This window comes from Heloderma suspectum, chromosome 3 (assembly GCF_057233095.1).
Source record: "Heloderma suspectum isolate Gila_16-S chromosome 3, 16-S_ref, whole genome shotgun sequence".
NCBI lineage: Eukaryota > Metazoa > Chordata > Lepidosauria > Squamata > Helodermatidae > Heloderma > Heloderma suspectum.
The window spans coordinates 20,663,372-20,677,315 of record NC_139460.1 but is presented as its reverse complement, the minus strand read 5'-3'; the positions used below and the strand labels follow the sequence as shown (position 1 = coordinate 20,677,315).

Here is a 13,944-nt window from a genome sequence, read left to right as displayed (position 1 = left end):
AAACGGAAGCAGAAAGCCCCGTATTAAATGTGAGATTTTAGGCTGGTGTAGATATGCTCTTAGAGTCCCCAGTAATAAAAAAAAGCGGCGGGGGGGGGGGGCATTTATCAAGTCTGTGCTGAGTTGCCCTATATGTCTAGTGTGCTGTATTTGGCTTAGCACTAGGGTCTCAGACCTCAGGATCATGTGTCAAATTCAGCCCTCCAGGATTCTGGAGGATTCTGGAGGATTGAGTCCTTTGCAGGATTCTCCAGGATTCTCCAGATGGCCCCATCTCCTTTCCCTTAACCCCCCTCCCCTTTCCCATGACCGCCAGTCATTTGGTGGTTTCCTGACTTTTGCCTGGTTCCCCACTGCCATTCTAAAAGGTTGAAATGCCTCTCCTAATGCTTAATTATGGACAGTTAGGATAAAATCCAACCTAAGTTTGGCCTTCGGTGATTACCTCTGCATAACGGAAAGATAAAGGGTAAAATCCAACATAAATCCAACTTAGAGTAGATCCATTGAAATGAATGGGACTTTAGTTAGTCATGACTAAGTTCAGTCCCATGCATTTCAGCAGGTCTACTCTAAGCAGGACTTATGGTGGATTTTACCCTAAGAGTGTTGTGCTTAAAAATGTGGTATTTTGCCCCAGCCCCCCACCAGAATGCAGCCCCTAAGAGCTTCTCCAAAATGGAATTCAGCCGTTGGGCCAAAAGAGGTTCAACCCCCTGGATCAGCAGGTCAGAAATGATGCAGGATTACCCTCGCTGGTTGCCATTCGCTGGAGGGTGATGCCCTGGGTTGAACACTAGCAGAGGACTCCAAACTATAAGCAGGGGCTGTTACTATATAATCCAAGTAATAAGGAAAAGTGAATCATCTTTTCCTACATTTTTCTTTTCTTTTCTTTTCTTTTTATAAATAGTCCAGAGTTGAGTCTAGTTTTAAGTATTAGACATACCCTAATTACTATTTACAGTTCTGCAAAACATAGGGCAATAGCAAAATTCACATAGATATTTGGATTATCCCTATCATTGCTTTGTGAAGCTTTTGGGGAAATAAGACAATTCACTTAAAAAAAAAAAAGCAAAAGAGTTGGTGTATTGTACTGATGAATAAAGAGATGAAAGCTGATAAAGATTCCAGAAATAAGACAATAGATGTCAGCGTCTCCTTTTGTTCTTTAAAAGACTGGCTTATGTGGGTTGCCAGGCATGCCTTTATGTAACTGACATTCAAGAGAAAACACCGCAGACCACTGAAAATTAAAGCTGTGGGTTGAACAGATTCATTAGCATGTCAAGATTTAATAACTTTTGTTTTAGCCCGCTAATTACAGGGTAATGTAATTACTCTGTAATGCTGGTCAATCTTCTGTGTATGGTTACAATTAATGGATAGACTAGAACAGCCTTCCCCCAACAGGGTGCCTTCCAGATGTGTGGGCTACAATTCCCAACCCCAGGTGTTTGGGTTGCTTTGGGCTACAGCTCCCACCGTCCTTGATATTTGGCCATGCTGGCTGGGTCTGATGGGAGTTGTAGTCCAAAACATCTGGAGGCCACCATGTCGAGGAAGGCTAGAACAGAGGTAAACTTTCAGCTACAAAACTAACATTTCAGAAGAACAAGCTGGTAGAAAATGGGGAAAGAAGTCAACACAACCACTTGAGAAGGAGTTGGAGAATCTTCTCTACAAGGAGAAGCTAAATTGTCAGGTGCTTTTTAGCTTTCAAAAAAGAACGGCTAATAGAGCAATGGTTTCAAACTATGGGTCCCATTGTGTTCTGGGGTGGGTCGCACAACAAAGGACTTTTTTCTTTTCTTTTACCGGGCCAACAGCACACCATTTCTATTGTGCAGCCTGTTTAAAGACAAGAGAAGGCAGACTTCTAGCTTGCAGGATCTACTTTGTCTTTTAATAGAACCCCAAGCTCCAGCAACTGGAGACAGGTCCAATGGACATATGCTTAGAACAGGGCACCTCTGAATAGGTGAACATGAGGATTTATTTTCAGTACTAGAGCCAAGGATCTGAGAGCTGCCAGTCCAGAGATATTGCATAGCTGTTCTGTCTTCTCTTCCTTAATGTGTGTGTGTATGTGTGTGTGTGTGTGTGTGTGTGTAAAGAAAAATATTGATGGAAGAAACAGTGAGACAACATGTTAGGGTTACAAGTGGGAGAGGATGACGCCTGGAAAATTCCATGAACAAGGAAGGGTGATTGCATGATAAAAGTTCATCTTGAAGCACCCTAGATCCTGATCTACCTTCTGCCCAGCCCAACTTTAAGACACAACATTCCTCCCCGACCTTGTATTCAAGTATATGTTGTTGTTGTTTATTTGGTCAGTTGCTTCTGACTCTTGGTGACTTCATGGACCAGCCCATGCCAGAGCTTCTTGTCGGCCGTCGCCACCCCCAGCTCCCTCAAGGTCGAGTCCGTCACCTCCAGAATATCATCCATCCATCTTGCCCTTGGTCGGCCCCACTTCCTTTTGCCTTCCACTTTCCCTAGCATCAGCATCTTCTCCAGGGTATCCTGTCTTCTCATTATGTGGCCAAAGTACTTCAGTTTTGCCTTTAATATCCTTCCCTCAAGTGAGCAGTCTGGCTTTATTTCCTGGAGGATGGACTGGTTTGATCTTCTTGCAGTCCAAGGCACTCTCAGGATTTTCCTCCAGCACCACAGTTCAAAAGCATCGATCTTCCTTCGCTCAGCCTTCCTTATGGTCCAGCTCTCGCAGCCATAGGTTACTACGGGGAATACCATTGCTTTAACTATGCAGACCTTTGTTGTCAGTGTGATGTCTCTTCCCTTCACTATTTTATCAAGATTTGTCATTGCTGTCCTCCCAAGAAGTAAACGTCTTCTGATTTCCTGGCTGAAGTCAGCGTCTGCAGTAATCTTTGCACTTAGAAAGACAAAGTCTGTCACTGCCTCCACATTTTCTCCCTCTATTTGCCAGTTATCAATCAAGCTGGTTGCCATAATCTTGGTTTTTTTGAGGTTGAACTGCAACCCAGCTTTTGCACTTTCTTCTTTCACCTTCGTCATCAGGTTCCTCAGCTCCTCCTCGCTTTCAGCCATCAAAGTGGTATCATCTGCATATCGGAGATTGTTAATGTTTCTTCCAGCGATTTTAACTCCAGCCTTGGCTTCATCAAGCCCAGCACGTCGCATGATATGTTCTGCGTACAGGTTGAATAGGTAGGGTGAAAGTATACAACCCTGCCGTACTCCTTTCCCAATCATAAACCAGTCCATTCTTCCGTGGTCTGTTCTTACCGTTGCTATTTGGTCGTTATACAGATTCCTCAGGAGGCAGACAAGATGACTTGGTATCCCCATCCCACCAAGAACTTGCCACAATTTGTTATGATCCACACAGTCAAAGGCTTGAGAATAGTCAATAAAACAGAAATAGATGTTTTTCTGAAAGTCTCTGGCTTTCTCCATTATCCAGCGGATATTGGCAATTTGGTCTCTAGTTCCTCTGCCTTTTCAAAACCCAGCTTGTACATCTGGCAATTCTCGTTCCATGAATTGCTAGAGTCTACCTTGCAAGATCTTGAGCATTACTTTACTGGCATGTGAAATAAGTGCCACCGTTCGATAGTTTGAACATTCTTTGGTGCTTCCTTTTTTTGGTATGGGGATATAAGTTGATTTTTTCCAATCTGTTGGCCATTCTTGTGTTTTCTAAATTTGCTGGCATATGGCATGCATCACCTTGACAGCATCATCTTGCAAGATTTTAAACAGTTCAGCTGGGATACCGTCATCTCCTGCTGCCTTGTTATTAGCAATGCTTCTTAAGGCCCATTCAACCTCACTCTTCAGGATGTCTGGCTCTAGCTCACTGACCACACCGTCAAATCTATCCCTGATATTATTATCCTTCCTATACAGATCTTCCATATATTCTTGCCACCTTTTCTTGATCTCTTCTGCTTCTGTGCATTCAATTATATACTTGAATTCCATTCCAATATACTTCTATCAGCATTAAAAATGAAAAATAAAATATGAACGTGATCAGGGTTAACTACTGATGCAATATTCTTCTATTGTAGCAGGGGGGAAATTGGGCCTGAAAGGGAGAGTTCAGAACATAAGATAAGCCATTATGGGATCAGACCAAAAGGTATGTAGTCCAGCATTCTGTTCCCACAGTTCACCAACCAGATGCCTATAAGGAAGCCTGCAAGGAGGACATGAGGGCCACCCTCCTGCTTGTGTTCCCCAGCAACTGGTGTTCAGAGGCATACTGCCTCTGGTACTGGAGGTAATATTGAACATTGGTCAGGGGCCAAATATAACAATGACATTTCAGGTTTTGTGGGGGATGGGAGCAGGGCTGGCACAAGATATTTTGTTGTCTCAGGCAAGGGACAAAATGGTACCCCCTCCCATTCCACATACAAAAACTGTGCTGGTAGTTGAATCTTTCTTCAACACTGGCAGTGGGACAACAGGAGGCAGGAGACTAACTTAGGGGGTGCAGAGCAGCCCGCATTGCACACAGCTCTCTCCTCCAATGCCTCCCAGGCACCTCCCAGCATCCGCTGCCTGTGGCAACCACCTCACTTTGCCTAATGGTAGGGCCAGCCCTGGATGGGATGGATTGACAGCAAGGTTCCAAGGCCCGGTTTCGGGGATGTTCAAGATTAAAATACAACAATCAGCAACATGTTTTAACAGCAAGTAATATAGGTGCACTTGAAGAATGATCCTGTATTGCCTAAAAATGGGGGTGCGGATGGGGGGGGGATGAATGCCCTCCCACTGCCCTAATTAATTGGTGACCTCTTATGCCTTTAATAATTTCACTGAGTAGCAGACATTGATAGCCTCATCTTCCAGTTAGTTTCTAGGTGGCTACCAAAAGGCTGATTGAATTTACAGGTGTTCCCACACCAAAATGTTTGAGAAGAACTGTGACAGCAGTTTTTAATGTTTTGCACCACTACCTCCAGCATTCCTGACCATTGGTCATACTGGCTGGGCCTGAAGGGGGTTGTAGCCAGTGGAGGCTGATGGCTTCGATGCCAGTGGGGCGGTGACTCTGCTCCAGCTAGTTCGAGTTCTGGCTGGTTCTGACTGAAACCTGGAGTGGATTCACTGCCCCATTGACATCGGAGTCATCAGCTTCCACTGATTGTAGTCCAAAACATCTGGAAGGCACCAGATGGGGAAGGCTGGTGTAGCGAAAGTGGGCTGGGAGAAGTTCTTGCTCTCTCATAGCACTAAACTTGGGGTTATCCCATGAAACCAACTGGCAGGAGATTCGGGAGAGGCGAGAGAAAATAGGTTTTCACACAACACACAACTGATTTATGGAATTCATTAACATAAGATGTGGTAATGGTCACTAGCTGAGGTGGCTTGAAAGAGGGATTGACAAATTAATGGAGAAGAAGCAGACTATCAATGGCTATTAGCCAGGATGCCCACATAGAATCATAGCTCCGTGGTAGAGCACCTGCTTTGCATGCGGAAGGTCCCAGGTTTAATCCCCGGCATCTCCAGGTAGGGCTGGAAAAACTCCTACCTGAAACCCTGGAGAGGCACTGCCAGTCAGTGACTGGGTTCACACTTCATGACAGGCCATGATGGGTTGTGAGCCACGTTAGTGGCAGCGTGGCTTACTGTGACAGCCAAACACAGTGTGGGTGATTCAGAGTGGGTTGTTTTTTGCCAACAAGTCACCTTGAGAACCCATGGCTTGTAACAGGGTCGTTGTGGATAGCTTGTTCTTGGGTAGCTTGTCGAGATGTCCGAACCTGGCACTGTAGCTTGTCCCAAGTGGTACAGAGCTGTTTGGTACAAGTGGAAAAAAGGCCCATGCCACTCTTTGTGGTCTTGCCAGTGCTGCTTCCGGCCTCCCCCACCAGCAACTACCCCTACACTGGTGCCCAAACAGCACTTTGGAAGGGCCAGTATTCATTGGGAGGGGCCATAGCTCACTGTGATGGAGCACATGCTTGGCATGCAGAAGGTCGCAGGTTCGATCCCCGGCTTCTCCAGGTAGGGCAAGGAAAGACTCCCGCCTGAAACCCTGGAGAGCTTCTGCCAGTTGGTGTTGACGGTACTGGGCTAGATGGGCCAATGGTCTGACTCCGTATAAGGCAGCTTCTGATGTTCCTATGTTTGCCACCTTAAAAAAAATGGGGGGCGGCTTCAGGAGTATGCAAATGGAGTTGTGTTGTTGTTGTTGTTGTTAGTAGTAGTAGCAGTATTTCCCCCCAGTCCTTCACAAGTGTGCAGATTCAGCTTATGTAGGCTGGGGCATGCTGGGAATTGTAAGACTTCTGTCCGTCTAAACATGCGTATGTTTGCGACTTTAAGTGATTTGTGGGCAGACTGCAATGCATTTATCTGCGGCGCTGCTTTAGACTCCTTGGAATTGTCAACTGGTTTAGAACACCGAGGCCAAATCATTAGATTAGATCTACTAACCTGAGGGTCTTCCAGTTATATTAAAATCATTGACTGGTTTCCAGCTTGTTCATGGGCACAATTCAAAGTGATGGTTTTAATTATACAGCTTTAAGGATGGTACCTGAAGGACTGCCTTCTCCCATGTGAACCTGCCTGCACCTTCCTACAATAGTCTTTTGAGGCAATGTTCTGTGTGCCCCTGACGTTCAGAGGTGATGTGGGTGGCAACTGGGAATAGGGCTGCTTCCACGGTGCACATGGTTTAGGGAAAACCCTCCCTGGAGTGGTTCACTTGGAGCCAACTTTAGTATCTAGTCAAAACTATTTTAATCTCCCAAGTATTGGACTGATAACTTGTTATCCACAGCTTCCTGTCTGAGTTTACAGAGCAATCCTATATGTGTCTTCTCAAAAGTAAATCCCACTGAATTCAATGGGACTTACACCCAGGGAAGTGGGTATAGGACTGCAGCCTAAGGGTGCAATCCTATGCACGTTTAGACAGAAAAAAGTCCTACAACTCCCAGCATGTCCCAGTTGGGGCATACTGGGTTGGGGGCATGCTGGGAATTGTAGGACTTTTTCTGTCTGAACATGCATAGGATTGTGCCCTAAGTTGCTTTCAGCTATGTATGTTTCTGTTTTATATTGGATTTGGGGGGTGATATTATTGTATCCTATTTTTGTTGGGTGCTAACTTGAAGGTGGGATGCAAATATCTTTTAAAAAAGGCACAACAGTTTCTCTCTGTTCTCTTCCATCTGGGAGTGAAGCTCTATTTTCAGTTGCATGAAATATGGAATGGAGATTAGCTAGGGTGCTGAACAGAGAAATGTCAGCCCACTGTATGGGTGCTTCCAGATGAGCTTTTACCATGCAACCGTCCTGCCTCATTCATGGAGATTTACAGGGGTCCAGACATCATCGACTGGTAACTCTCCTATGTTTTCCCACAGCTTCACCCCCCCCCCCCAATCCATTAAGGAGGAAAAGACAGAATAGCTACAGAATCCATTTTGATTGGTAGTGCTAGTGCTAGGCGCCCTCTGAATGGTGGCACCCTATTTCCGTACCAAGTCCAGAGGTCTGAAGGCTGGGAAAAAATTGGGAGGGGGGGGGGAACACCAGTTTATCTTGGTTTGTTTTTTAAGTGGGGAGTTTTTGAAAATCGGAAAAAACAGTTCCCGACTCCCCCGGCCCCTTCATATCTCTACCAAGACAGGTTCACCTGCCTACTGCTTACTCTTCTGCTGCTGCCAAATGAAGACTTTTTATTGAAAAAAACCCCAGCCTTAAAAATCAAAAGGCATTTTTGGTGACTAAGAATGTGCTGGCTTGTTTACTGCTTGGCTAGATATTTATGACATGGTTCAACTGGCTGCTGGCTGTTAGATTTTACAAATCTAGATTTTAGGGTTTTATGTCTTGACTGTAAGCTGCTCTGATGGAGGAACCATGGCTGAAGAGTGGCCAATAAATATTAGAAACTATTGTCTCTGAAGGTGCAATCCTATGCATGTTTAGATCAAAAACAGTCCTACAACTCCTAGCATTCCCCAGCCAGCCTGGAAGTTGTAGGACTTTTTTCTGTCTAAACACGCGTAGGATTGAGCCTTGAATGTACTTTTGTTGCTAAGTTTAGTTGTCACAAAGGAATGCAGGCAGAGAATGTCAGAGATTATATATTTAGGGCACAATCCGAAATATATAATTCCCCATGGTGGCTGGGGAATGCTGGGAGTTGAAGGACTTTTTTTCTGTCTAAACATACATAGGATTGCACCCTTTTTTGCTTATAAAATGAATGTAAGAGAACAGACAATGGTGAAGAAAGAATTCTTGAGATTTACGAGCTTTGTTCGAGAGAAAAGGGGGGTCTCATGTGCAACAATCTCAACCCCTGGAGAGTTTACTTCAGAGCAGTGGAGGTGGGTGGCTCTGGTTTCAGTGGGGCTGTGCATCCGCTCTGGGTTTCGGTCAGAACTCTAATGGCGCTATCCAAAGTGCTGAACCCATTCTGGGGATTGGGCCACCACACGGCTTCGATTTCAGTGGGGCTGTGCATCCGCTCTGGGTTTCGGTCAGAGCTCTAAAGGCGCTATCCAAGGTGCTGAACCCATTCTGGGGATTGGGCCACCACACGGCTTCGATTTCAGTGGGGCTGTGCATCCGCTCTGGGTTTCGGTCAGAACTCTAATGGCGCTATCCAAAGTGCTGAACCCATTCTGGGGATTGAGTCAGCACACAGGATGGTTCATACATCAGCTCTTAGAGCAGCTTACAGTCAAGACATAAAATCCTAAAACCATATTTGTAAAAAATTCTGGGGATTGGGTCAGCACATATTTCCGTGGGGCTGTGCATCCGCTCTGGGTTTCGGTCAGAACTCTAAAGGCGCTATCCAAAGTGCTGAACCCATTCTGGGGATTGGGTCAGCACACAGGATGGTTCATACATCAGCTCTTAGAGCAGCTTACAGTCAAGACATAAAATCCTAAAACCATATTTGTAAAAAATTCTGGGGATTGGGCCAGCACATATTTCAGTGGGGCTGTGCATCCGCTCTGGGTTTCGGTCAGAACTCTAAAGGCGCTATCCAAAGTGCTGAACCCATTCTGGGGATTGGGTCAGCACACAGGACAGCGCTCTTAGAGTTCTGGCTGAAACCCAGAGCGGACGCACAGCCCCACTGAAACCGGAGTCACCCGCCTCCACTGCTTCAGAGGCTCACTGTGGAATTCCCTCCCCCTCCGGGACACGATAGAGTTCACCCCCCCAGAGCGAAGGCCGCTCGGCGGATCCCCACATAGAGATGGCCACCTCCTGTGTCCCGTCTAGCACCCTGGTGGCTTGTCTATGGTACCCGAGGCGGGGAAGCATTACAAAGGGAGAAGAAGCGGGCAGCCACTGAGCGCGCACGCGCAGTTGCTCCTTGAGGTGCTCGGGCTCCACATTGGCGGAAGGGGGAGCGGAGGGAACCATAGAGATCGAGTGAGAGAGAGAGAGAGATGGAGACGGCGGCGAGAGAAGAATTAGGTACCGTTCTTTGGGAAAGGATGTGCAGGGCGGGAGGGATGCCTGGAATGGACACGGGCTTTAAAAATGGGGTGGGGGAAGTGGATCTGTTGGGTAATGGAGTAGTGTTAAGGGGGGGGAGCTTGGATGTGGATCTCCCCTCTTCTCTCCCCCCCCCAGCTGGTCATGGTTTGTCCCATTGAGTTTACCTTATCCGCGGAGTCGGAAAAACCATCTCCCAGGGAGGGGGGACGGGGACAGGCTTGCATCGGGATCCCAGACCCTTCCCCGCAGGTCTTGCTCAAGCAGAAGCCGCTGGTGCTGCCGCGTCCCGCGGTCTCGGCCGGCAGCAGGCGTAGCGGGATCCAGGCGGGCGCGTCGAGACGCCTCTGCGTTTGCAAAGCCGGCTTTGCTCGGAGGCTGTTGTAGATCGCTGCAAAAAGGAGCCAGCCACGCACTGATCGCTTGCAAAAAAAGAAAAAGGGGGGGGGAGCGGGGGAAGGAGACTATGGATAGAAAGACAGACGGGTGATAGATAGATCAGGGTGGATTCAAACGGATGATTTCCCCAAAAATGGATTTTTAGAAAACTTAATCGGATGTTTTGTTTTTTGTTAAAAAAACAAACAAACACCAAATTTCTCTTTCACTTAAAAAAAAATAACCTAGTTACAATTAAATCTCATGATAAACACACTAAACCTACACTGATAGTCTCATAAAAATGAAATCACCTACCAATCAAAACATGAGCACTCATTTCAGGTTTTCATCTTGTGAAGATGGCTTTGTCCAACCTAGGAAAGGAAAGGTTCCTCCTGTGCAAGCACCGGGTCATTACTGACTCCCTAGAGGGACGCCGCTTGCGCTGGCATTTTCATGGCAGACTATAGCGGGGTGGTTTGCCATTGCCTTCCCCAGTCGTGACTACCTTCCCCCCAGCAAGCTGGGTACTCATTTTACCGACCTCGGAAGGATGGAGGTCTGAGTCGACCTGAGCCGGCTACCCGAGACCCGGCTTCCACTGGGATCGAACTCAGGTCATGGGGAGAGTTTTGGTTGCAATACTGCCGCCAACCTAACTACCAGCAATTGCTTCTTGGAAGTTCTGGGCTTTCAGTTTCTCTGACTAAAGTCATATGTGCAAAGACACAGGTTACATAGGATTATTACTTTATTCTTAGGTGGTGGTAGTGGTCTTGGATCGAGTAAGGCAAAGGAGTTAAGACAAACAATGTCACAAGGTGGATAAAAAATAGATTGCTTAAAAAAATGGGTTGTTTCTGTGTGTACACGTGGCTTAGTTTTTAATATTGGTGGCTGAGGTTTGTGATTCCCCCCACTTCTTAGACAGAGCAATGATTGGATGGGGGTGGTCCGGGTGGTAGCTGTTAAAAAGGGACATTTGACAGTCCAGTAGGTGGATGGATTCAGACCAAGCAGTAGAGGAAGTGGTGACTTGAGGCCAAGAAGTTAGGCCGCCCTAAAGGGATGCCTGCACATCTTATATTTTGATGTCGTGGGGCAGTTTTGTGTGGATATTACCATTTACCTGTTGTAAACTCTCAGAATCACTTTGGACATGGGGCAAGCCATACCTTGCGTGCAATGTGACTCGTGTGGAACATGCAAGCGTGTTCACACGTACAGGCACCACACTAACTCTACCCCAGCCCTTCACACGGGGTGGCTTCAGTCTTATCTTAACTAACCCAGGTTTTTCTGGAATTCTGTAACTTTCCAGTGGGTTGAGTCAGAGGGTGGGTCACACGACAAGTTCTGTGGCTGCTGCCCTATGCACGTTTAAAGTGGAAGTAAAATATGTGGGGTTAACTTGCAAGCAAATATTTATAGCTCAGCGATACTGCTAAGGTTGGGCTTCCTTGGGCCTTGTCATTCAGTAGTGGGTGGAGGGGGGTGGTAGTGGAATTCTACACTTGATTGACGATGGCTATAAGGAACGTAGCAAATGTTAAATTACCTGAACTTGGCCACATGAGCAGCTGAGGGAATAAGGTTTAACTTGAAGAATAAGCCCAATTGCCTCTGATTTATTTACGTGAAGCATTACCCAGTGCGTGCATGATTACCTGGGACCGTAAGTGTGTCCAGGGTTGCAACTTTAATTTGTTCAAGGGAACAATCCTATGGCCCCTAGACAGCACCTGAAGGGCCATAGAATTGTTCGGAGTCCCCTCTCCAACCTCAGGGAAGTCGGAGATCTGCCCTCCCTCCCTCTTGCACTGGCGGGGAAAGAACTGCACTGGCTGGCCGCCAAAGTCGGAAACTCAACCTTGGAGAGGGGAAAAGGGGGCGTTTTGGTGGGCAGGGAGGAGAGGAGACTGGAGAGGCCAGGATACCAGCTGTCCTGAGCCTCTGCCAGCCTCCTTCCCTCTGCCTCCAAAACACCTTTGCTAGATGGGCAAAAAAGCCCCTCTAGTGAAAAATGTAGGGTGGGAGGATGGGGAGGCGAAGATTGCCTCCGCCACTCCTTCTGCCCTGCATTGTATGATTGGAAGCCTCAGAGTTTGGGGGCTTATTAACATTGAAATTGTTTGCATCCTGCCTTTCCGCCTCAAACTAAGATGGTTTGCAGCATTAATTAAAATAATATGAATCAGACACAGCACAAACTGGACAGCAAAGACTATCAACAGAAGTAAAATACAATAAATCACAGTTATAAATCAGAGGATCCTGGTGAAGGGCAGGTTTGTAGTGAGAAAGCAGTCCTTCAGATGACCAGGTCCCAGGCCATAAATCCATTTGCTGATTGTAGTAGGCATCCTCGCACTTCAGCTAACATTTACTGCAGTGGTGGGCACCATATGTGGCCCTCCAGATGTTTTGGCCTATGATTCCTGTCAGCCTTAGCCGGCATAATCAATGGTGAGGGCTGATGGGAATTGTAAGCCAAAAGATCTGGAGGGCCACAAGTTGCCCACCTGATTAAGGGCACAGTCGAATGCACGTTTAGACAGAAAAAGTGCTACAACACCTACATTCTCCAGCCAGCATGGCTGACTTGCTGTTCAGACAGCCTGCGTCATCTCTGTGCCTGAGATGGAAGTGAGAGTAATTATATATAACAATGCATTTCCTCCCCTGCCTTCTTTGCCCTCCATTCATTTTTCCTTTTGTTTCATGTCTCTTAGATTGTATGCCATTATCGTAAACTGCAATCTGCCTTGAGTGCATTGGCAGAAAGTTGGCAGAAAGGTGGTAAATATCATTTGGACATCACTTTAGGTAAGGACTCTTGGCTTAATGCATCATGATATGAATGAGCAGTTTGTGACATCTTTGCCCCTTCTTTCACTCAAGCAGGTAAACAAATCAGGAACAGATAGCTTTTTGTTCTGTCTGAATTTGGGATTATGGTTAGTTGCTCCCAAACAAACCAGGATCATAAACCAGCTTTAAAGCAGGGTTTGTTGTTGGCTTATGAATCCTGGCTTGTTTGTGTGCACTTAACTATAATCCTGGGTTTGGACATAATATGAAACTATCCCTTCCTAGTTTGTTTCTCTGCTTGCACAAGGGGAGGAGCAAACAGGTTGTTTGCATCATCTGCTCATTCACATTATGGTTTATTTAGTCACGATTCTTGGCTTAAAGTGATATCTGAATGTGGCCACTGAGAATGATATCTGGTGGCACCAGCTGGATTAAATTTGCTAAGCATAACTGGTACTGATCAGTTTCCAAAACTAAAACGTCTGTTACTTAATGCAACCATTGCACATACGTCCTATTTCTCAAACTGGTGTATTTGACTCTTGTTCATCCAGCAGCTTTTCAGAACTTCGACATTTGTGACAGTCTTAATATTATTTACCTAGGCCATGTGACTAAGTATCGCATAGGGTGGGGGTAGGCAACATGGTGCCACAGCCACCTCCCCCCTGCAAAGGGCAGTTTGTTAACACCTCTGGTGTTATAGAAATACTTTTAATTTTAAAAGATCAGGTGGCTGGGAGCACTTCAAGGTGAAGCTCTAGCCTCCAGCTGCCTGCCATCTTTCTCCCTCAGAATGTCTCTGGGTCCCACATGGACCCAGAGGTGTTCTCAGGAAGTAAAGACGTAAGGTGGCTGGTGACCAGAGCTTCATTTTGAAGTACTCCCAGCCACCACCACCCCCCGCTCCCAGGAAGAAAAGGACAGACCCCATTGTTGCTGCCTGGTAAGGTGGAGGCTTGGGGATGGCAGTAGAGAAACTGGGGGAGGGCTGCGGGGTGACCTGATGGGGTCAGAGCAAATGGGGAGACTGGGGGTCTGGGATGGGAATTGCTGGGGTGCACCCAACATAGGGGAGGAAGCAGAAAGAATAGGGCTGGGATGTGGAGAGGAACGGGAGGGGAGGCCTGTGGCAGTGGAGGCTGGTGTCCCCAATTTCGGTGGGGCTGCAAATCCATTCTGGGTTTCAGTCAGAACCAGCCAGAACTCTAAAGGAGCTATCTAAGGTGTTGAACTCTATCTCCAAAATAGGTTTGG

At 46.7% G+C, this 13,944-nt stretch overlaps 1 protein-coding gene across 1 annotated transcript in view; it reads left to right on the top strand.

Annotated features, from left to right (window-relative positions):
* Nucleotides 1-9,378: 9,378 nt before the first annotated feature.
* The window catches only part of SLC36A4 (solute carrier family 36 member 4), a 162,494-nt gene continuing 157,928 nt past the window's right edge, over nucleotides 9,379-13,944 (top strand). Inside the window, exon 1 of the mRNA XM_084841611.1 lies at nucleotides 9,379-9,471. Coding sequence (XP_084697737.1) covers nucleotides 9,444-9,471 — 28 coding nt within the window. The 5' untranslated portion in view covers nucleotides 9,379-9,443. The remainder of the gene's footprint in view (nucleotides 9,472-13,944) is intronic.